This window comes from Phoxinus phoxinus (genome assembly GCF_949152265.1).
Source record: "Phoxinus phoxinus genome assembly, chromosome: 15".
NCBI classification, from domain to species: Eukaryota; Metazoa; Chordata; class Actinopteri; order Cypriniformes; family Leuciscidae; genus Phoxinus; species Phoxinus phoxinus.
Genome location: NC_136890.1, coordinates 18,644,618 through 18,667,512, shown reverse-complemented (window position 1 = coordinate 18,667,512; position 22,895 = coordinate 18,644,618). Strand labels below are relative to the sequence as shown.

The 22,895-nt window shown below is 38.4% G+C and overlaps 1 protein-coding gene across 1 annotated transcript in view; it reads left to right on the top strand.

Moving 5' to 3' along the window:
• The first annotated feature begins 6,871 nt into the window (after positions 1-6,871).
• The window catches only part of ptch1 (patched 1), a 56,675-nt gene continuing 40,651 nt past the window's right edge, over positions 6,872-22,895 (top strand). Inside the window, exons 1-2 of the mRNA XM_079638316.1 lie at positions 6,872-7,400; positions 9,387-9,579. Coding sequence (XP_079494442.1) covers positions 7,233-7,400; positions 9,387-9,579 — 361 coding nt within the window. The 5' untranslated portion in view covers positions 6,872-7,232. The remainder of the gene's footprint in view (positions 7,401-9,386; positions 9,580-22,895) is intronic.

The following is a 22,895-nucleotide window of genomic DNA, read 5'->3' as shown; positions in this document are numbered from 1 at the left end:
CCTCATGTCGTTCCAAACCTGTTTGCATTTCTTTCTTCTGTGAAACACAAAAGACATTCTGAAAAATTAAAAAGGCAATGAGGTCCAATGTTGTCCATTCTTAAAAAAAAAAAAAAAAATTCAGAGGAAAGAATTCTAAATGATAATTTTTAGGTGAAATGGCCCATACCTTTAATGAGCACATGTCCATATGTATTTCAACTGTAAAGAACTTGGTAAACTGTTAAATGGTGCTATACAAAACTTCGGACTCTTGAGATTAGGCCCATAAAAGGTTGCATTTAAACTGGATATACAGATACACATGCAAACACACGCTTGGATCATGTCTGTGTTAATCAAGAGTGTCTGACCGTAATTCTGAGTTGTGTTTGTATAAACTGCCTGTCAGTAACAATTCTCGCAACTTCAGGAAAGACCTGCTTGCTACAGACGTGAACTAAACACATAAGAAGAGACACACTAAACGAGGGAGACTCTTGGTTGCGTAAAACTGAGCGCACTCAGACAAATAACTGTACCAGGGAGTGTAATCTTAGTTATCGCTGTGATAAAAAAATGAAATCTGTCATCCAGAGTTTTAACTTGTCAGGGAGGGACATAATTCTTAAATGATATGAAACCAATTACAAACGAAATACATATAAACTTGAACTAGTTATCAAAAACCTCAGAAGTCTTGAAAAGTTGGTGCCCGTGCTCTTTTTGTGGGGTCTGATCAGTATTTTCATTGTGCTTACAAATTGAAAGAAGACAGGCATCTGCTTAACAAATACAAATGTATGAAGTGTTTATTTTCCCAAGATTTTCCCCTCGGTCGCTGCCACGTGCAAACACCCCTGCAGCACATGTGGCCATACGTCTTCTTGAATGCTGTGTTTGACAGTTAGGAATAATCACTTTCATAATACAAACAAGTTCTGGCACCGGCCTTCACTGTGTAAGCTTTCTGACCGAAAGACAAAAGGTATACGTCAGTGAAGCTTTCCAGGTGCTCCACTGAATCTGTGTCAGTCCTGCACCCCACATTCGAGATAAACCCGGTCTGAGACACATGAAAAGAAGTTCATTCATTCTGAGCTGTCTTATTGCTCATTATCATCAGTATGCTTGTATATGATTAACACCTGGTGTTGATTTTAAAGATTTTCAAAGATAGTTTGAGAAGAAACGAATATTTCCATTTCTGTCCATTTTCAAGATTCATTAATGAGGATGTGTTCATCTGCTGCACTTAATTTACCTGCTACGTCAAAAAGACCAATCAGACTTTCTCACATCTCACTCCCACAAAGATAAGAAATTACAGCAAAGGTAAGAAAGTTTGTCAGTCTGACATGGGACAGTTCATTAAAATAAATCTCATCCAAAGGCAAGACTCTCTATTTCCATGGAACATAAAAAGAAGATATTTTAAAGAATGTGTTTTACATAAAATTAAAAGAAATGGAGATTGAGCCGATCAAAGTTATCATAGCTGCCAACTCTCGCACATTCGTCTCATGCTCTTATGCAACCTAATTTACAGCAAATAACAAGACAACGAAAAAGAATCACCACAAACCTGCTTGTGGGATTTTTCCCCATCTGTATAATGAACTCAGATATTCTCAAGTGGACTGGTTTAAAGCAGAAAGATTCTACACCAAAATAAGTTTATCCCGCATTCCCGCTCTTCACAAGGTGAATGTTAAAATTTGCAATACAATGAAACTAATGCAATTAAAAAAAAAATCTAATGTTTTACTGTAAATCACTTTTTATTTCTCTAACTGATGGTGCATAAATGTGCATGAAAACAATAAGATCTCCCAGGGCACAACATTATTCACCTGCCTTGTGTATCCGGTCCTAGACCGGAAAGTGGGAGATCTAAAGCGGGATCCGAACTGGGGTCTCTGGCGTGGGAAGCGGTTGAGCTAACAAGGACGCTAAAGACCACAGCCCTTACTTTCAATCGCTTACTGGCCCATGACAGTTACACTCACCTCCCTCACCTCACTCCCATCTGGGTCACGGCACCAAATGTAACCGTTCCTACTCAATCGGTTCTGGGCGGGATTCAAACCAGGGTCTCTGGCATGGGAGGTGGGCGCTAACAAGGCTACTAAAGACACACACAGCTCTTACTGGCCTACGTCTGTTACACTTGTTATGACATGTTATTTGACATTCTTCAAATTACTTTATGCTGACATTTGAGTACAGTTTATTGTAGAAATAAAAAATAAAGAGGAAATCGGTAGATATTTAGTCACACCAAACATACTTTCAACATTTACCCATGTCTTTCTACATTCATCTTTTAGTCTGAAAATGAATATGCTTTGCCTAAAAGGACACAAAGCCTGTTCTTATGTGTGATATAGTATGCTCTTATTGTCAGAAATCTCCATCAAAATATCACCCTGCAGGTTCACGGTCCCTGCAGACCTGCAACTGGACCTCAACATCTGCACCACACCTCTTCCCTTCTCTCACCCAATCACTCGATCAGTAAATGATGTGTTTCCCCCAAATTATTTCATAAGTGCTAACAGGCTCACAGAGTCACCAGCGACTGTGCACTGAAGAAAGAAGGCAGTAAATCTACAAAGCAGGCATTGATTGGCCCACAAAAAAAGATTTTGTGTATAAACACCACACATTTGAAAGCCAGTGGGAGAGGTTTGCATTGTGAACTTGACGTTTTACAATTCACATAGCAAAGACATCTAAATAACCAATGGAGTGCGGTATTTTGCTCATGCTTTGTCCCAGAGTGTATAATCCAAGCATGGCCTGTGGTAAATGACTACAGATGTCTCTCTGTCATGTGTCAAAAGCAATAGTAAACATGATGAATAATATGTCAGAGCCTGAAAACATCAGATTTGATTTAACATAAGAACGTAGATGTTTTCTCATAAATGCCAATGATGCGCACAGCTCTCTTTCAAGTTGCAATTTTTGGTGCTGGCGTGCATATTAAGTACATAACATAACCATAAATGATGTCACATCAGTATATGTAATATTGGCAGCGTCCGGACAGCAAGATTTAGTTTAGAATAATACAATTAGTTCGGAAAAAATCTCTGTGAGACTGCGATACAAACCTGTCTACACAGATTCTACATTCACCATTTCTCAATAAATAAAGGTTTCTTTATGGAGACAGCATGTGGCTGAGAATCTCAATCAGCTGCAAAACTTTGTATATGTAATACTTTTTTGCCTAAATAACCATGATGCAGCCAATAAATTCATATATATTACAGCCAGCTGTGTTTACTTTATAATTGCCAATCTGAAAATGCTTCAAGGAACAGAGGGTCCTTTAGGGCTCGGAGCCACAGAGTTGCGCACAAGCTGTAGGTACTTGTGGAGAGCCACGTCATCATATAATTCACTCCAAAATGTTTTTGGAGAATATTTTGCTTTCGCCGGAAAACACCCGCATTATTTTACTCCGAACTTGTTGATCAATTATAACAAAGTTAATACAGTATTTGTTAGATCCTTTGCCAGATTTTACTGTCTAACACTTAAAAATAATGGTTTTATTGGGATCTATGGTTACATGAAGAACCTTTAACATCCATGGAATCTTTTCATTGCACAAGAGGTTCTTTACACTAAAAAAAAGGTTCTTTAGGGAACCAAAAATGGTTCTTCTATGGCATTGCTTTGAAAACCTCCTTTTGGAACATAATTTTTACAGTAAGAGGGAATATTATGCAAATTAATTTGAATACCGGTACTGAACAAATCAGGTTTTAATATGTTTTGTCCTTATGGACAGTGTTTCCGATGAGAGTCGGTTGAACGGGACAAACATCACACAGCTGTGAAGCAAGACAATCATGATTTCCAAGGACCTCTCAAGAGGTATAGAAATTATATTGTGTAGTTAATAAATGTGTGGCCTTTTGCGTGCCGGGACACTTGGGAGCCACTCACATCTTGCTAATGAGAATGGAACGATTACTTTTTGTTCCTTTTTTTCGCGGAGACTTGAATAAAACCAATCTCACATTCACAGGAGTGTTATATTTCTGTGAACTGCTGAGGACAGACAGTGGTGGAACAGAAAGGGTGTAAGGTAGATTTCTATGGTGATGAAATGAAAACAAAACACAAAATCAGCGCATGCATCAGAATTTTTTAAGGATTGTTTTGGGAAAGGTCCAAACTTAAGCCTGAAAATTATGATTGCTAAGACTGTAGGCTAAGCATAGATCAGGATCTGGGCATTGGAGACCCAACCGCTCTGCAGGGATTTACAAATATACTACAAACTAAACAGAAAGTCAGAACACTGCTTTGATGATGCGTGTACCTTTTAATATAGAAAAATATCTTAAAATATGTATGTATGCATGTATGTATGTATGTATGTATGTATGTATGTATGTATGTATGTATGTATGTATGTATGTATGTATGTATGTTTGCATGTATGTATGTATGTATGTATGTATGCCTATGTATGTATGTATGCATGCATGGATGTATGTATGCATGTATGTATGTATGTTTGCATGTATGTATGTATGTATGTATGTATGTATGTATGCCTATGTATGTATGTATGCATGCATGGATGTATATATGCATGTATGTATGTATGTATGTATGTATGTATGTATGTATGTATGTATGTATGTATGCATGTATGTATGTATGTATGTATGTATGTATGTATGTATGTATGTATGCATGGATGTATGTATGCATGCATGGATGTATGTATGCATGCATGCATGGATGGATGGATGGAATGGATGGATATATATATATATATAGATAGATAGATGGATAGATAGATGGATGGATGGATGGATGGATGGATGGATGGATGGATGGATGGGTGGGTGAGTGGGTGGATAGAGAGAGAGAGTCAGAGAGAGAGCATTTCTACTGTTACACACAAAAATATATTTTAATCTGCATTTTCCCCAAAAGATGTCTGATAAAATAGCTAACATTTCCTGTAACATTTGTCATTATTACATTTGAATCTCAGAAAATGCAGTATAAAACACTTCCCTCACTGAAAACATCCAGCCTCCGTGCAAAGGTAAATAGCCAGTTTTTATGAAGTGCTCTCCTTTCTCTTGTGTCACACTGATTATACAAGAGCCACACAATCGCAGAGGAAATTGGAGAGTGTAAACACTGGCAGAGAAGTGCTCAGAGCTGTCAAACACATCTGTGTGATTGAGCACAACCTTGTGCTTTAGCGTAAACACGGGAAAAGTCATGGGTACATCACTGCAGTGGGAACCATGGCAAACTACAGAACTGTTGGGAGAGATTGAGTGAAACAGTGCTCACGACAGATCATATAGCTCAGAGAATCCAGCAGAGGAAGTTAATGACTAATGGTCCAGTTTTTTTCATTTCTGGAGGAAAATAATATGGCTGTAATAATTTCCTGATGGTGGGGTGGGATAAGAAATGGATTCTTCATAACGATGTATCTCATTTTCGTACTAATGTCAAGGCTTTCCTCCCATAGTCTCCTAATCTGATGACATCACCACTCCAATCATCGTTCAGTGTTTAGCGATATAGCATATTTGTATTATTTTGTGTTGAATAATGTGGTTTGTGAAAGAAAAAGTGAGATATTAAGGCCAAGTATGGTAACCCATACTAAGAATTTGTCCTCTGCATTTACCCCATCCAAGTTAGTGCACATAGGAGTAGTGAGTGAGTAGTGAACACAACACACACACTTTGCTCAAGTCATTTCCTTCCGGTATTGAGAATCAAACCTGCAACCTTTGGGTTACCTTACCAGTCTGACTCTCTACCATTAAGCTGCACGACTGCCTATGTTTAAGGAGGAAAACTATTCATGATGTATTGCAGAGCATCACTGCGGCTTGGTACAAGACAGATTTTTCATTCTCAATAGTCATAAACTATTTTTGGATGTGTGATATGCATAGTATAAAACCTATGTAATGTTTGCATAATTCTTGATGAAAAAAAGGGCAACAAGATAAGGAATTCCCATGTTTTGGCACAGACTTGTACAAAACTATAAAATTGCATTTTTCCTTTGCCCTGTAACCTAAAACTGGCGCTGCTATACTTACAACAACAACAACTTATAGAAAATGAATTAACAAGAAAACAAAAACAAAAACAAAAGAAAGAAAGAAAGAGATTAAAAATTAAATAAGGATTTTTTTCTATTTAAAATGCTCTTTTACAAATTTACAAAAACACTGTTTACAAAATATAAATCCTCTCACAGAAAAGTAAAAATAGAATTACAGGAACACTTCAAACACTGAACACAATGCTCCTTTGCTACACCATTTTAGTTCAAAAGAGATCATCCAAAGAAAGAAAGAAAGAAAGATAGAAAGAAATCACAGAGGTTTTGATCAAGTGTGGAAAGAAAGAAATAAAAAAAAAGAAAGAAAGAAAGAAAGAAAGAAAGAAAGAAAGAAAGAAAGAAAGAAAGAAAGAAAGAAAGAAAGAAAGAAAGAAAGAAAGAAAGAAAGAAAGAACGTGCTCGTCCGTGCTCTCCTGCTTCAGCAGTTTTCTTTATGCGTTTGCCTGGACGCCGAGTCTCGAGTTGAGTTGAGTTGGACCCAGCGCTTCGAGTCCGGCAGAAAGAGTGCTTTGCTTCTTTAAGACTCCCCTGAAGTTTGAGATGCACACACGAGGGCTCGCGGCTTGGGTGGTCCCTCTACTTTGGTGAGCTGTTGCTAAGCAGCTAATAATAGTCGTGTTTGCTGAGTAATTTTTGCCCTTCTGGAACCAATCAGAGCCCAGGAACCCCGGCCATCTGACAGCCCCGGAGGCGGGATTTCGAGTGGTCTTCGCCACGCCCTCCTCCCCTTCTCCGAATGGAGAGTGATCTTTTTTCACATCTATTGAATCTCTCAGAGATCGCCTTGTCGCGCGGCCTGAGGAGGGACCCCATAGATCACAGAATGCTACAGCCACCGAGAGATCGACGTTTCCACAGCATCTTCCACTTCGCCTTCTGATATCGCGGACTTTCCAGCGGACGGCGTGAAAGTGGGGAATTGTTGGAGACCTCCAGATTCGCGAAATGTTGGAATGGAAGACGCAGACTCTGACTCGCCGTCTCAAACAGGAGTATGAAGTGCTTCGCGGATCTGGGATCAACGAGAGACAAACTTGGTTTTCTTCGGATATCACTAAACGCTCGCGGGGAAATACACTAGCGCGGATAACGAGACGTTCGGCGCAGACTTTGCAACATGGCCTCGGCTGTTAATGTCTCCTCCGAGCAGGAAAACAGAGACCCCGATCGGCCGAGGTTAACACGGAGAAATAGGGGCAACTATCGGACCGCCGCGGCGGATTTGGAGTATTTGCAGCGACCGAGCTATTGCGATGCTGCCTTTGCATTGGAGCAGATATCAGAGGTGCTTTTATGTTTGGCCTGTTTGCATTTGGACTTTGTTGGGAATCTCTGACAAAGTGCTCAACTTTAGTGAAGTCGCTAGGTAACGGGATAGCCACGGCGCCGATGGGGGGGTCTATGCGCGAGGCAACCTGTAGCCGCTTCATTTGTTCACCGTTATGTCCATCTGTCCCGATACATTCATAGTAAACATAACTGTCAGACGTGAAGCTGAGCTCTGAAAGTAAAGCGAAGGGTCTTAGTGATGTTGGCTCTATCCGACTGATTGAAGCCCCCTCAGATAGGATCTACACAGGGAGTCGTTTTCGTCCCGCACTGCTCAGGCACGATCCATGTGGCTGCCCTCTTCCGTTCACAAATATTGTCGTAACTCCCTCTGTGATGGCTGCAGCACTTCCCAAATCACATCACACCGCGTCCCTTCAGCTATGCGACCCACGTGCATCTCCGATAATACATGACTTTGGACATTGTAACCTGTTTCCCTGGTACAATGTCCAAAGGATGCAATCTGTCACATTGCAGACATATTCAGTTTAACGTCTAGTTTATGCGTGGGACAATAACTCATTTGAATTATGCTCTTTGAATGCCGAGAGAATAGTACAAGTAGTATGGCAAGCTGTTTTAACATTTATTCTTTAGAACCAAGTAGTATTTATTTTTTTGTGACTAGTTATTATTATATTATTATAATTTGTATTAATTCATCCTTTTTTATAGTTTCATTAGTAATAATAACTATGTCTTAGACTTAGTTCCTATAGGAATTCTTATTCCTATAGTCACAACCCAATAATGACAAATCGCTTTTCTGTTTTTACTGGTAGCAAATTGAATGTTTGCCATTGAATTCTTTGAGAATCTGTGGTTCAACTATGAACTATTATTTTGATGTGGTATTATGTACATTGTAAAAAATTATATGACAACATGTTTTTACACTGCTTTAACTTGTCAAAATAAGTTAAGCATTTCAACTTTTTTATAAGTTATAAAATATTCAACTTATTTTTTAAGTCAGTTTAATGTAATTTAAGTTGAAATTACTTAAACATCCAAATTGATTTCATTGTACTTAAATGTTTAAGGCAGCAATTTTTTATTACAGTATACCAGTTTTTAGCACATATTTATACCACACCTGAATCTATGTAATTCTTATAACATTCTAAGACTAGTTACAGCTTTTTTTTTTCTATGTAATGACTGACCGATCAGAATGGCTGCTCTGTATTTTAATTATAATTTTTTACTGGTAAGATTATGAATGATTCTAGTATAGCAACTTGAATACACTAGTGTCTATTAAATATGTTTTAGTGTGTGTTGGTACTAGGCAAACTGGAATAGATGGTAGTATCTAAAGAAAATGCATTATATTCTAATGAGTAATTACGTTAGTAAGTATGTATAAGTATAAATAAGTAAGACTGGAATATATACTATTCTGAAGTTGATATCTGAACAACATGAGATAATTCAAATTTCCCACCACAACAGAATAGTTATTGGGATAGTGAGTTGTAAAAGTTGTAGTATACTGGTATCTAATACATAGATACTGACACTGAAAAAGATATAGTCTCTACTGGATTATTTACTTGCAATAGTAGTAAACTAGTAGTAAAAAGGATGCAGCTAGTAACTTGTAGTAAAAATAAGTGCTTGCTATTATGATAAAATAGTTTTACGGGATAAATGTTAATATGGCTTGCCATAGAAACATTGCTTGGAAGTGTGGATGGAGGGGATACTTTTAAGACCTTATGAGTGGTGTTATATACATCACCTTAATTGTTTAATAAAGGTTATTAAATAGGTTATTAGGCTATTCCTGATACTACACTTAACGAAGCCCCATAAGTGCCAATTTAGTTTATTTACTACATTTAATCGAAAAACTATGAATAAGTATCAACGGAATTTAGTTTATCTGTTTAACAAGGTGATGCGAGTTTAATATTTGCTCTCTCTTGTCTTGTAGGGGAAGGCGACTGGGAGGAAAGCGCCACTGTGGTTGAGAGCAAAGTTTCAAAGACTTTTGTTTAAACTTGGCTGTTACATACAAAAGAACTGCGGAAAGTTTTTAGTTGTGGGCCTTTTAATATTCGGAGCTTTTGCTGTTGGCCTAAGGGCAGCTAATCTGGAGACGGATGTGGAGAAACTCTGGGTAGAAGGTAAGAAGCTGTTTTCCTTGTACTTAAGTCTTTCTAATACGGTTTTCCCTCAAATGTAATCTAAAGGCAGACCTGAAGCAGTGGGTGTGGTGGTGTGGGGGGTCTGTCATGTAAGCTGAAGGAATTGTTTATTGTATTGAAGTCTGGCAGAAATCCAGATTAAACGTGATAAAAATGTTTTTCGCTTCGAATTTGCCTCGCGCGCACGAATGCAGTTTGCTAATGGAACATTATAGGGCGCGCGCGCGCTCCTATTGTTTCCAAGTTCGATACATCAGTGGATATTTGATTTAGAAAGCAATGTGAGTGTTTTTTTTAACACGAATAGCCGCCATTTTGTGAGTGTGTGCGAGTAGTGTGTGTGTGTGTGTGTGTGTCTGCCTCCAGCAGTTGAATCTGATCCGCGCTGCTCACAGAGCCTGTGTGTGGTCCTGTTTTGGACAGCGTTCAACTTTCCAAAAAGATTTGTCTCAGAGTTTCAGCAGGAACCGAGCGAACTACAGGCAGAAACGTGCACTCAGACCCGACACAGACTACAGCTCATGGGCGGTTTGAAGAGAGTTTGAAAGAGAGTTGTTTTATTTTATGAATAAGTCAATTGTGAGATGTTGGGGCTGTAGTGTGGGTGGTGATTTTTGAAGGGGGGAGGGGCAAATAGGCCTTTCTGCTTTGATCTACATTCCTGCAGTTTAAAGAACCTTTGATATGACCACAGATGATATAAGAGCTTACCTTATAATTGATTTCACAGGCATTTTTATATTAAGTTATTTTAATTGGATAAATTGGCTTTCAGTGTGTTTTTGGACTGTAAATACACGCCATGTTCTGTCCATCCAGGACTGATATTAAAGTCAGTGGTGTGTGGTAGATTTATGAAATGAGACAGTTGCCTCTCACTGTTTAGTTTTTTTTTTAGTCCCATGTAAATTCCTGTTGCATTTCCACTTGATGTCCATTTTAACCGAACACTGTAAACATGAAACACTGTTTACCTTACTCTATAAACAAACTGCTAGTATAATAATGTGTATTTATATTAACAATCTTAGCATTTTTAAGCATTTTTAGTTTTTATTTAGTGGTAGATTATTGTTTTAATTCATTTAAAGTGAAATTTGTGATGTCTGAGTGGGTGAGCTGTTTATTCTGTTATTAGTTACACCATTTTGACCAGTTGACCTGTTCCATGATAGGTGGCCAATGGCCATTGTCACGATAATGGGCCGAACATAGTAAGATATGTCCTGTCATGTGACTTTTTGCCAGTATTTTTCAGTTAGCCCTCGTAAAACAATATTACTTCATAGAAAATGATTGATTTTTACACTAATTGATCTCATATTTAGTATAATATGGCTGTTATATTGTTCTATACTGTAAATGTAATTACTTTTTTATCAATTCTTTTGAGGCACTGCCTCCCTTGGAGTTGCAAAACTGTTAAGTCTGTTTGCCACTTCATGGCATTAAATTATAACTAAAATATAGCAAATAAAATTATCCAAGACTAATATATAGGTGGCCAAAAGTGATGTCTGTTCTAGGGAAATGTACATATTCAGACTTGTATTCAAATATTATTAAAATCAAATATATAATATAATTTACATCAAATAAAGATACCAAAGTGGTATGGATATAGTTTTTGGCCACACTGTCTACAAATAATTTATTATTTAACACATTCAAAAACAAAAGAGAACCAACAACTTACAAAATATTAATGACTGCCTAAGGTGTTAATGTAGCCTATGATTTTTCCTGCAAACTTTTTGTTTTTCTATGCATTTTTTTGTTGCATAGTAGTTAAATAAACCTATAGCTTGCCTTTTTTGCCAAATAATTTTGTTGTAATATTTGTAAATACCTTGACTAAGTTTAGTGTTTTATTCTTTCCTATAATATAGGCTATATATTTTTTCTTATTTTGATGCTTTACTTTGAACATTTCATTAAAAACAAATATCCCCTCTCAACATCAATTTTGGCTACTACACACACTATTATATATATTTATATACTATGTCAATTGCATAAAAGGTTTTTTAAAGTATTTTTATGTTCCTGCCCATTGAAGCTTTACCTTTATTTTTTTTTTCAGTTGCTTTTCTGCATTTTTTTTGATAAACTAGAGAATGTAATCATTTAATTGTATTTATTTAATACATTTGGCCTATTTTCTTTTACTTTACTAATTTGTCCTTTTATTTTTCATCCAGTGCACCTTACACTGTAGGTACAGTTCCTACGGAGAAGCCTAAGTGATTGCTTATGGCTACTATAATGGAGTGGGTGCAGTAGCAACCTAGATCCTAAAACCTCAGTCTACCCCTCAGTTAGAGAAAAATGTTTGCGGTAATGCTAAATGTTTTAAGTAAATACTTAAGCTGAGTGTCAGTAATCTTGAGTAATTATTCTCAACATTAAAGTCATTTTTGTTGTCATTTTCTCTCTCTCTCTCTCTCTCTCTCTCTCTCTCTCTCTCTCTCTCTCTCTCTCTCTCTCTCTCTTTCTTTCTTCAGGGCTTTATTTTTGTTGCTCACTTCCACATTTCCTTTCCAAAAAGTGCAGGAGGTTTGCAGATGAAGTATGACAGTCGGTTGCTGGACACACACTCACTCACACCTCAGTTGTTCCCATGTCGAAGCACATGACAGCTTCCAGATGCAGTAACATCGAGACCTGTTTGTTTAGATTAAACTCCACAGCTGAGGGATAGATTAGTTCTGGTTGGCCAGGTTCTGCGCTGGGAGATGTCGGCCCAGCGTCCATTAAGATGCATGTTTATGTTTCGTTTGGAACAGTCTTTTGCTAGCGACCTCCAAATGACCCTTCGTTGAAGCTGTGTCTCTTACTCTCCCTGAAGTTCAGCTTGAATGGGATTCAGTGTGATCTCATGTTGGCTTTCATCACTTGCCATTGAGGTCTGTTACGCTCCAACCATTATAATTTGTTTGGTTGCTCTACAGATTTTCAGCGTTACATGATTGATGTAGATAATGTTGCCATAGCTTTTCGATTCACTGGCTGTATCCTCTCACTGATCTGATATGAATGTAGCTTTGATGTTTTGGACTCTAATTTTTGAAGTTGTGGAGACTGTGGACTTCTAGCAGACTTCTTCAGGTCAGATTTTGTGCAGAAAGAGAAAAAAAGTGTGTGTGTGTGTATACAAACTGAAAATAATGGATTTTTAAGCAAATTTGCTGTTGTATAGCTTCTTTTTTTTTTTTTTTTTGATAGAAATGAAAAAAAGAGTTTAGCCATCTTTTTTGCTTTTCAAGATCACAGGCTCCACGTTTAAAAAAGAAAAGAAAATACCAGCACCGCCTGAATTTAATTAAAACAGTTTCACGTAAACATTCGCCTTCCTGTACGCCTTCCCCTCCTGGCCGCTTTTGAGAAGGGCCGCTCTCGCAGTGAAATCATTGAAATATCAGGGTTCGGGTTGTCCCATTCTCTTGTGGAGGGGGTAGGAGGAGTAGCATGAGGCTCGGGGCCACAAGGCTGTGTCCCTCAGGACCTGAGGTCATCGAGTGGAGACTCCGCTATTTAAAAGCTCATCTGATCCTGGCTACATGACCCGGGTGCAGAGTGAGGGGTTCCAGCTAACGCCAACCATGATGAGAGAAGGTTTACTATACTAGCCCTCCTGTGGAAGAAGAGCTTGATCGATTTGAAGGCATTTAATGATTCATTTAACCAGCAAGATGTTTTTATACACCCAGCAGGGGGCAGTGTAAATTTATTAGATCAATGATCAATGTGCAGTAAATCTGGGTATTATGGAAGACATGTACCTTGGGTTTATTTCATTCTCGATTGATGTAGTTGGTGGTCTCTTGTCCTTTTGGTGCAAATTTGAATTTTGAAAGTTTTTCAGTGTTTTATGAGTAGAGCCATTTTATTATGCTCTTTTCAGATGTTTATTCCTGCCGGGGGGTTTTTGGACATAAAGTGTAGGCTGAGAATGCCTTTACATTCAACAGGTGTGGACATATTGACAAATCTCTTTTGGTTTTCCAGTGAAAACATGAGGACGATTAAGAGTTAGCAGTGTGGAGGAGTATATAACCTGCAGTTCATGTTAGGAAGAAGTTCTCTTCTACTATGAAGGAAGTAGCTGAAGAATGTGACCTTCCCGCATTGTGGTGAAAAGATCAGGATCTAGTGGAATTCTCCCTGTTTAGATGTGCTCAGGAAGGCTTGGACACACATGGCTGAACTGTAAGGGATGTATTCGGAGCACTAGGGGTGGGCGATATGGCCAAAATCTTGTATCACAATACGAGTCATTTTATTTCACGATAACGATATACATCACAAATTTCATTATTTCTGCTTTAAATAAGGTTTAATTATTGGAATTTCATAATTCTTCTTATCATCATTTTCAATATCACAAAAAAACGTATACTAGCCTAGTTAAAAAAAAACTATCAAGCTTGCTGAAGACAAGTGATAGAGAAAGAACAATTACAAGCATATAGGAAAACAAACTACAATAGAACAAAGACACAAATGAAATGGACCTACCTGAAAAACGTAGAAAATAGAAATACTACATAAAATTCACATAAATTATACATATTCTTTACTGTTTAAATTAAATATACATTTCTTATTACAGTTACAAAAGTGATTCAGTCGAGAGCAGTGAGAGATTTTCTATTTTTTGTTGTTTGGTTAGCATTAATAATGACAGCAGGTAAATTTGGACGCTGTCACTTTAAGACCGACTGCACGGATCATGATACCCATGCGTTATCTTTCTCAACCATAGACTTCTCAACTGATTACGTTCACTTAAGATATTATTACTGTGTTTACTTGCAAATACATGGTCACTTTGACACATAGGTATGTGTATTCAACCGTTCAATTAGGCGGCATAAAGCATTTAGTTCAGTTCTCACACGCTTTATTAATGTGCGCTCGTCTCTCAGAGAGCACGTGCATATACTGAAATGATTTGTCTTTCGCTGCTAATTGCGCTTTAACGTTATAAAATAACATGTTTTTTAAACTGTTAAAAACGGTTGTAAAGTGTAAACGACAAGCTTTCGTTACCGTGCAGCACAGCAGCGTCACATGAGCGTAACCGCGATTAGAGACGATAGTCCAAAATCTCTACCGGTTGACAAATTTCTACCGGTTAATCGTGTCTACCAGTATATAACGCAGTATAGTCTTGCACATCCCTAGTGGATACTGTGATATTCTGGTTTATAGTAATGGCTTCTTTCTCAAATGTAACTGAGATTGTTTTCTCCACCAGGTGAAAGTTGTATGTCTGATTGCTTAGAAAAGTGAAACTGCATTGTATTTTAAAGAATTCACACAGTTTAAGGGGCCCATTCATGTCAGTAGCACATACAGTGCAGGACAACTTGCATGACAAAGCAGTTTACAATGTAGCAAATTCCTCTGATTATTGTATTTTGGCGCTTGACTGTCCCTAGATTTGGCCCTTTCTCAATTGTAACTATGGGAATTTTGCCTGTTTTCTCCACCAAGTGAAAGCTGATAACTAAAAAGTGCACCTCTTCTAAACTTTCCACTCAATTTGAGGTGACATTCATGTCTGTAGCACAAATAGCGTGAAGTTTAAAACAGTTTGTTTAATACTTTGCAGTTCCTTAACATACGTTTGATTTTAGTATTTTACACTGTCTATAAATCATGATTTCTTCAGCGGCAGCGTCAACAGTTTTAAAACTGACGCAAGTGTGTGGAAGACAGATACGAATGGAGCAACTCCCATCCACAACCAGCATCCTGACAGCGCTCCAATTCCTGTGTTTATATTCTGCATACCTCCACTCCGTGTTATTCAAAAAACAGAGACACCAAAATGACGGAAAAGACTCATGCTTTCTCTCTCTCTCGCTCTCTCCTACTCCCCTTCCCCTCTCTTTTCTTCCGAAAGCTTTCACTGCACTTCAGTCCCCCCCCGTTCTCCGCTCCTCACCCTGACACCCCCCTCTTCCCCCTTCACTTGGGAGTCCATCCCTGGGATGCCAGATGTATTACAGAGTGAAGCGCAGCAATGTAAACACTGAGTCCTGCCATGGATGCCGGGTGGTCTGGCCCTCCCCCTCTCCACCCTCCCTCTCTCTGTGGCCGAGGGGCGGAGGAGTTCAGCGAAAGAGAGTGAGAGGGGGAGGGGAGCGTAGTAGCTGAAGTGTTATTTGTGTTTTGGTTAGAACGGCCGTTTTTCTGCAATCTGCTGCTTCGGTTATGCTTCATACGTATGGGCCAAGGTACTACGAAGTTCAGCCTACATCTAGACCAGTTTCCTTCTTGTTCTTTGTTTAGTAAACTTGTAGTGAAAATTTAAACTTACCTTAAAACATGCCTTTAAAGCTAACCTACAAAAAGTGTTCGCTATTTTGCTTTATCGGCAACCAAGGAAAGGAAATTGATCGTTGTAAAGTGTTTTCAGGCTGATGAAATTGTTTTGCATGTGAATGTAAAACCATAGTAGAAGTGCCTCCGTTGCAGCTTTTTGCATAATTGATTTGAGTTGACTTATTATATTAGCTAACTTAGTTATCGGTTGTCATATCACATTTTTGGACTGCATGTAATCAGCCAATCACAGTATTCCAGAGACTCGTGTAATAATACGTGATTATTTATTTAAAAACCCTGACTAACTGGAAATGTCCCAGTGATATCTTATTTTGCCAGAGCTCACCGAATGTTTGGGTAGGTGTGCACACTGATCACACACACACACACACACACACACACACACACACACACACACACACACACACACACACACACACACACACACACTTTTCCTAATGCTTTTTGTTGCAGTGCGATCCAGTTCATTTGAATAGTTTTTTCTTAAGGCAAGGGACTTGAATGAAGCCAGCAACGTGGAAAAATCTACCCATTCAGGCCCCTCTGAATGTACATCTCTGGATTGCAGTAAGCTGTATTTGTAGGCAGCGGACTGCTAAATACATCCATTTTTCGTGGAGCAGATCTGGACAGGTGATTAGCATAATTAGAGGAGAGCTGGCCATACATATGGTAATGCGGTGTGGAGTAAATGGCAGCTGCGGTGTAAAATTTGTGTCAGGGGTCGAACAGGCTGCTTGGGGCATTGTGCTACAGCTGCGGGTCAGGGACTCTCTCTCTCCCTCACTTTTTCTTTTTCCTCTCACTTTCACTTTCCCTCTTTCCCACCCTTCATATCTCCCCTGCGAAAGGTGGATAAAGTGCATGGTGAAGGTCAATGCATGGAGCCACTGCAGGGCTTTGCTCTATTTGTGGATATGCTACCTAATTTTATCGCTATTAAAACTGACGTCTAGAAAAGTCAGTATTGTTTTTCTTCAACCCAAACGAAATGTAATAAATACTTTGAAGGCAGCTTTTTGGTTTAGATGTGAGCTTAGCAGTCAGCGGCATGTCGAAACTGGTGCGTCGTTGATGAGGCCGTTTGTGGTGTGCTACAGTTTTTGCCTGGATTTGTGCACGTTGTGCGAGGGAGAGAGTTCATGCCGCTATGACCCTGTGCAGAAACTTCCGTGCGACCACAGGGGGTCTCTCTGAGTTGGAGTCTAATCCAGCTAATCCCGCCCGCAACACAGTCATAAAAAGTTCCTCCCTGTGCCGGCATTGCCACACACAGAACCCCCCCCACCCCACACACACACACACACACAGACACACACACACAATTTAAAAAAGCTGCCATAAGCCACACCATCCCATCATGCTGCGACCCCAGCAACCGTTCTTCCCGGCCCTCCAGCCGAGTGATTGGCGTAGTCGGCGGGATGAAGTGGTGGGCGGTAGGGGAGCTTGCAGTAGTGTGGAGTTATGTCATGATCTTCAAGGGGTTGGGTGCAGTGGTTTTGGCTGTGGTGGAGAGGGGGGTGTGGGTGGGATGTTTCTTTTGTACCAAACCCCTCACACCCCTCTGAAACGGGCCACTCAAAAGCCACTCTGCAGCTGAATGGCGAGAATAGTAATGCGCTTGAAAACTCTGGGCAATGGGAGAGTCCTTGCAATGGCAGCTCCCCCTGTTTGTGAAAGGGAGGTTCAAGGGTTAATGTTATGCAACAAACTGAATGGGCCCAGTGGAGGCACCAACACACACTGACATGCACACCAGATTCACTGGCTGTCCTGCTGCACCCCTTGCATACCTGTGAGTTAGACAATATTGATGGTTTATGTTTTTCATATAAAGTCCTCTCTGCTGTCTAAAGTACCTACATACTTGTTAGTGAAAGTGATCATCTGATTTGTTTATAGGTGTCTCAGCTGCTGCACATTTTTGCGTTTTTAATTCCAGGTTAAAGCATAGCGTTCATACCATGTTGTAAGTACTGTGATTGCGAGATGGCAACATGTGATGTTCCCGGAGCTGTTCATGGCTTCAGACTCTGTGCATTTCTGTGGCGACACTATCAACGGCGAAAATAATCTGCAGCAGTCAGGTGGTACAAGTCAGAACGATCTAAGTCGTTTACGTTCATTATTATTGTAATGTTATGTGCTTTGAGACACGTGATGCTAGTTTGCAGACTCTCCAGTTCATGTGTTTTGGAGCAGGAGTGGCTTTGGAGACGCTCTGAAGGGAGGATGGGATCTAATACTTTCAAAGCTAGCGTGCTGTTGCTATAGCCGTTACAAAACCACACCTAGCTTTAATGTTATGTCTTTTTAGCTTACATGTATAATAATAAGCTGCTTTATTACAGCTTTTCTTGGGAAACATTTCATCAGATAAACAGAGCTGATTCTTATTTTCATAGAGATTATTTCTAGAAATCCTTTATATGTTATTATTTAAAATTCATAATCATGATGAGGATAACAATAATAATAATGAATAATAATAATAATTATCATTATTTGTAATTAAGAATTGTAAATTATTAATTAATTATGAATTCCTATTATTATTATGAGAATAACACTGTTGTTTTTAAGGATAGTTAAGAGAAGATTAATAGTTCTTGCTCAGGTTCCAGTCCATTTAATTTATTCATTCTAGATTTTTTTTTTTTTTTTTTGCGATTTCTGTGAAAACTAACTTTTATTACAACAAATGTTTGTTTTGAATGTGTATACTTTACATTGTCATTAATTCTGTCATATTGAGTTAAAATATGACTTGTGATTCAAGATCCACTCTGATTCAGAAAGAGAGTTGTTAGATTAATTCCAATAGATAACTCATAAGTTCACGTTTGATTCGATGTTTTTTTTTTTTTGACTGGTTTGTTAAAAAGAGTAATAACTGAATTAGGGCTGCATCTGACGATTATTTTTGTTGACGATTAATCTATCGATTATTTCTTCGATTAGTCGACTAATCTAACGATTATTTTCCCGATTAATCTAATGCATATTTTTGGGATTAGCCGATTTATCCATTGGCAAACTTTCCAATAAATAATAAGTACAACTTCTACATTAGTATTTCAAACTTTTATTAATTCATTTTCTGAAAAATACTTTGAAATTTCCCAGTATAAAAAATTAAGTTATGCTAAAGAATGCTAACAATATATCAGCTGTATTTTGAAGAGGGTAGTGCATCTGTATATTATTTTAACATGAAATTATGAATGATGACAAAATAAATTTTGTATTTCAGAAAGGGTAATGAAATATGCGAACAGGAAGCATTTTAAACTTTATTTTTAACTAATGGTACTGTTTCATAAAATGTAAGATGTATACATACAGTTACAGGCCGATTTAGGAAATGTGTTTAATAGCTCTGTAATTAATTACCGTAGTGGGAGTATGATTTACTCAATTAACTTGTCCGAAAATGCACTTGTGTTTTTTTGCAAAAAGGTTCACATACACTAGATTACAGCCTAGGCTACTGTTAATATGTAAATATAACGTTATTGTTTGTTTTTAAAGTCTACATTAGAGACATGCGCGGGACGGATTTCTCCCTTAATAATTCCTAAAAAGCGGACATCTCTGTTATTATCAATGAAACTGACTGCACAATGAATCTTTCATAATATCGATTTGCCAGTAGCCTATTTTGAGCGGTGAGGAGATTCCATCTTAAATGCTTCTGATTGGCCATTGCGTTCAAGAAATCAACACATATGTTTGTGATTGGCTACATTGTTAAACGCTGCAAACAGGTTATAAATAGATAGACTCTGGCCTGTAAATCGTTTCTATTATGTTTTAGATCTTCTTGTTGCTTTTGTGCAACAGATGAATGACAATTTATTTGTTTTGAGATGTTCAATTTATAGATTTCTATTTTGTGGGAGTCGGACCCGCGAATCGTTTTATTCTCCCGCAACCAGCACACACACACACACACACGAGTGCATTGCCGCCCGCGCCCGCACTCGGCCATCAGATCCCGTGCCGCACTCTGTCGTGTTGGGTCCCGTGGGAGTGCTTGTCTCTAGTCTACATGTGCATACACAACTTTTAAAAACGGGCAATTTAAATGCACTGAAGGCTTCGTTGACAGATTTAAGTTGAAGTTATAAATGAAAGTCGTTTTGAGTTCGCAGAGTCACAGGATATCCTTTGAAGATGCTCGTTCATAGCAGTTGTGCTGCCATGGTAACGTTATGACATTTCCGCTTTGCATAGTGAACAAAGCACCTTTCTGTTCGGCTGTGGTTTAATCGTGATTGTCATTTTCACCATGAGCTGGAGCAGAAGCCGCCATTACTCGATATTTAAACGTAAATAATGAATGTGACGTTAATTTTTTTTAATTGATTAATGCATATTCGATAATGTGTGTTTCACAAGACTTCGTCAGGACCGCATTATTGCAATGCATGAAGTAGAGCATACACAATATTTTAAGATGAAGAGGCTCTCTTTGGTTTTCAACTGCTTTAACTAGTGTGCTCACTCACATAATTACAGGTAGATGCTGCTTTTTATATAATTGCATTTCCTCTTATAAATTATGATACCACTTGGTTCATTGGTCCATCGGGCCAGATTGCTTTCTCACCTCAACCGAACCACCCCAGAGTTTGTTTTGAGACCACCTCATTCAGGTGTGGATCCAAGCGCGATTGCTGTGTTCATATGTGCCTAAACAAAACGAAGGGAGAAAACGCACCAGGTTCCGAAACAAATGCTCCAAACAAGCCAGGTGTGAAAACGGCCTTTATCTCCCAGGAATATATCTACACCTGTTCATGTCGATACAGTTTATGGGCTTTTAGTTTTTATAGTTTTGATCCACAGGATTAGACAATCATGCTGTTTTTTAAAAGACCTTAAAACACACCTGCAGTCATGTTTGAATGAATTCACCTCTTGTTCTCTGTCATTCTTTCTCGTTCACATTTTCTTTTGGTGTTAATTTCACACCTGAGGCAAGGCCATTTGTGACCCCAGAACCTGTGAGTCTCTGGAGGGGTGTTGAATTCTCCAGAGTTCAGGTCATAATATGACGTTTCCAGCAATATTGGAGTCTTTCTCTGTGAAGTGAGCGACTTGCATTGTTATAGTTCCTTCCTGTTGCCTCTGTAGGACATACATCAGAGGAGCCATTCATGACATGTACGTGACCCAATGCATGGTAATCCAGAGTGGAGACTTTTCTGATTGAAAGCTGGCATCTGAGGCTGTTTCATCTCCAAAACATGTTGGTGATCCCAGGGCCTCAAAATCAGGAACATGCTAAGCTTGTTAGGGATGTAATCAACCTCGTCCCAATAATCATGTTGAAGTAAAGCTCAGGCTCGCTTGAAGCTGCAATTAATGAGGGATATTTTAAACATGCCCCAAAACAAGATCAGATGTACATTTGGGCCCAGGAAAAAAGAAATCCATTGCTTTCTCAGAATGCTTCTAGACATTTCCCTCTTTCTCAGCTCTTTTCACTGGCAGGGTGGTCTGCCCTCAGAAAAAAAGCATGGTTATTTTCAACTTTAATACAATTACAATGGTTTGAAAATATTCAACGTATGTCTGTCTCGTGAATTGAAAACCATTGTTAAATTGGATTATAGCTTATAACTTGTTACAGATTGCTTTACACAGCTCTTCCTCCAGAGCTCGAGTAGGTTAATGAGAAAAATATATATTTTTGCTTTAGTTATCAGGCATGTTGTGTTTTTGAAGTTTTAGTGTTTTTTAGGGGGAAAGCAGTAAAAAAAAGAAGCTGAATTGGTTGCAAATTGTTTTATTTTTTGTTGTTTTATGCTTGCTTATGCTGCGTGAAATTGAGACCATTCTCACATGTTCAGAGTGTGGAAAAATTGTGAAGAGCCTAAGTCTTGTTGCCACACACAACTAGGTGGGAGAGGACTTTGTATAAAACCTGCTAGTGTAACTTCTTAAGAAAAACATTGGTAATTGCTAACATATGATTCTGACTTAATTTTTCTTTGTTCGTGCCCAGGGTTTTTCCTGGGTCAAAAATGACTTTGGTGGTGGCGGATGAACACACACACACACACACACACACACACACACACACACACACACACACACACACACACACACACACACACACACACACACACACACACACACACACACACACACACACACACACACACACACACACACACACACACAGTACAAAGTACCCTACCCATGTGAATAGTGCGCCCAGTACTGACAATAAATCCTAAATAAATGCAAAGAAACAGTTTGTAATATTAACTTATTCTGTTTATTCATAAAACAAAAAAAACTGTCAAGACATCAAATAGTTCTAAGCACTTTAATTTATGATCTACTTAAAACCTCTAAATAGGCTTTATGTAAAAAGTCACTGAGTGACTGATTTGAAAAGATAATAATATAATCAAGTGAATAACAACAAACAATAATAAGTAATAAAATGAACAACAAAATTACACATTACCGGTACATAGAAGTGGCAGATCTATTTTGCCTTTACACTCCAAGACTTCGTGCACAGATCATTTGACACATAATATCAGATTGTTTTGTTCCGGCCATTTCTATGGTTATCACAATCGGATTCAATCGCACATTTAAATCCAGAAACTTTGCAATGTGTAGTTAGTAGCATGAAAAAAAAAAATTATAGCCTATTCAGAAAGCGAGCAAAGATTGTTGCTATTATAATGAAGCTGTCAATTATAACGGCATGTACACAAAGCTGCACTCTTACACAAACTCCTGTTATAATCGATGAAGCCTACTCTGTGCAATGAATTATTGATAATTTTTTTTATACTTTTTGGGTTATAATGAAAGGATTTACGAGCGTGCAGAACTCGCGCTCAACAAAAACTCTGCTGTTTTGAGTGGTGTTGAGCGTATTCTGACCAACTTAAATGCATCTGATT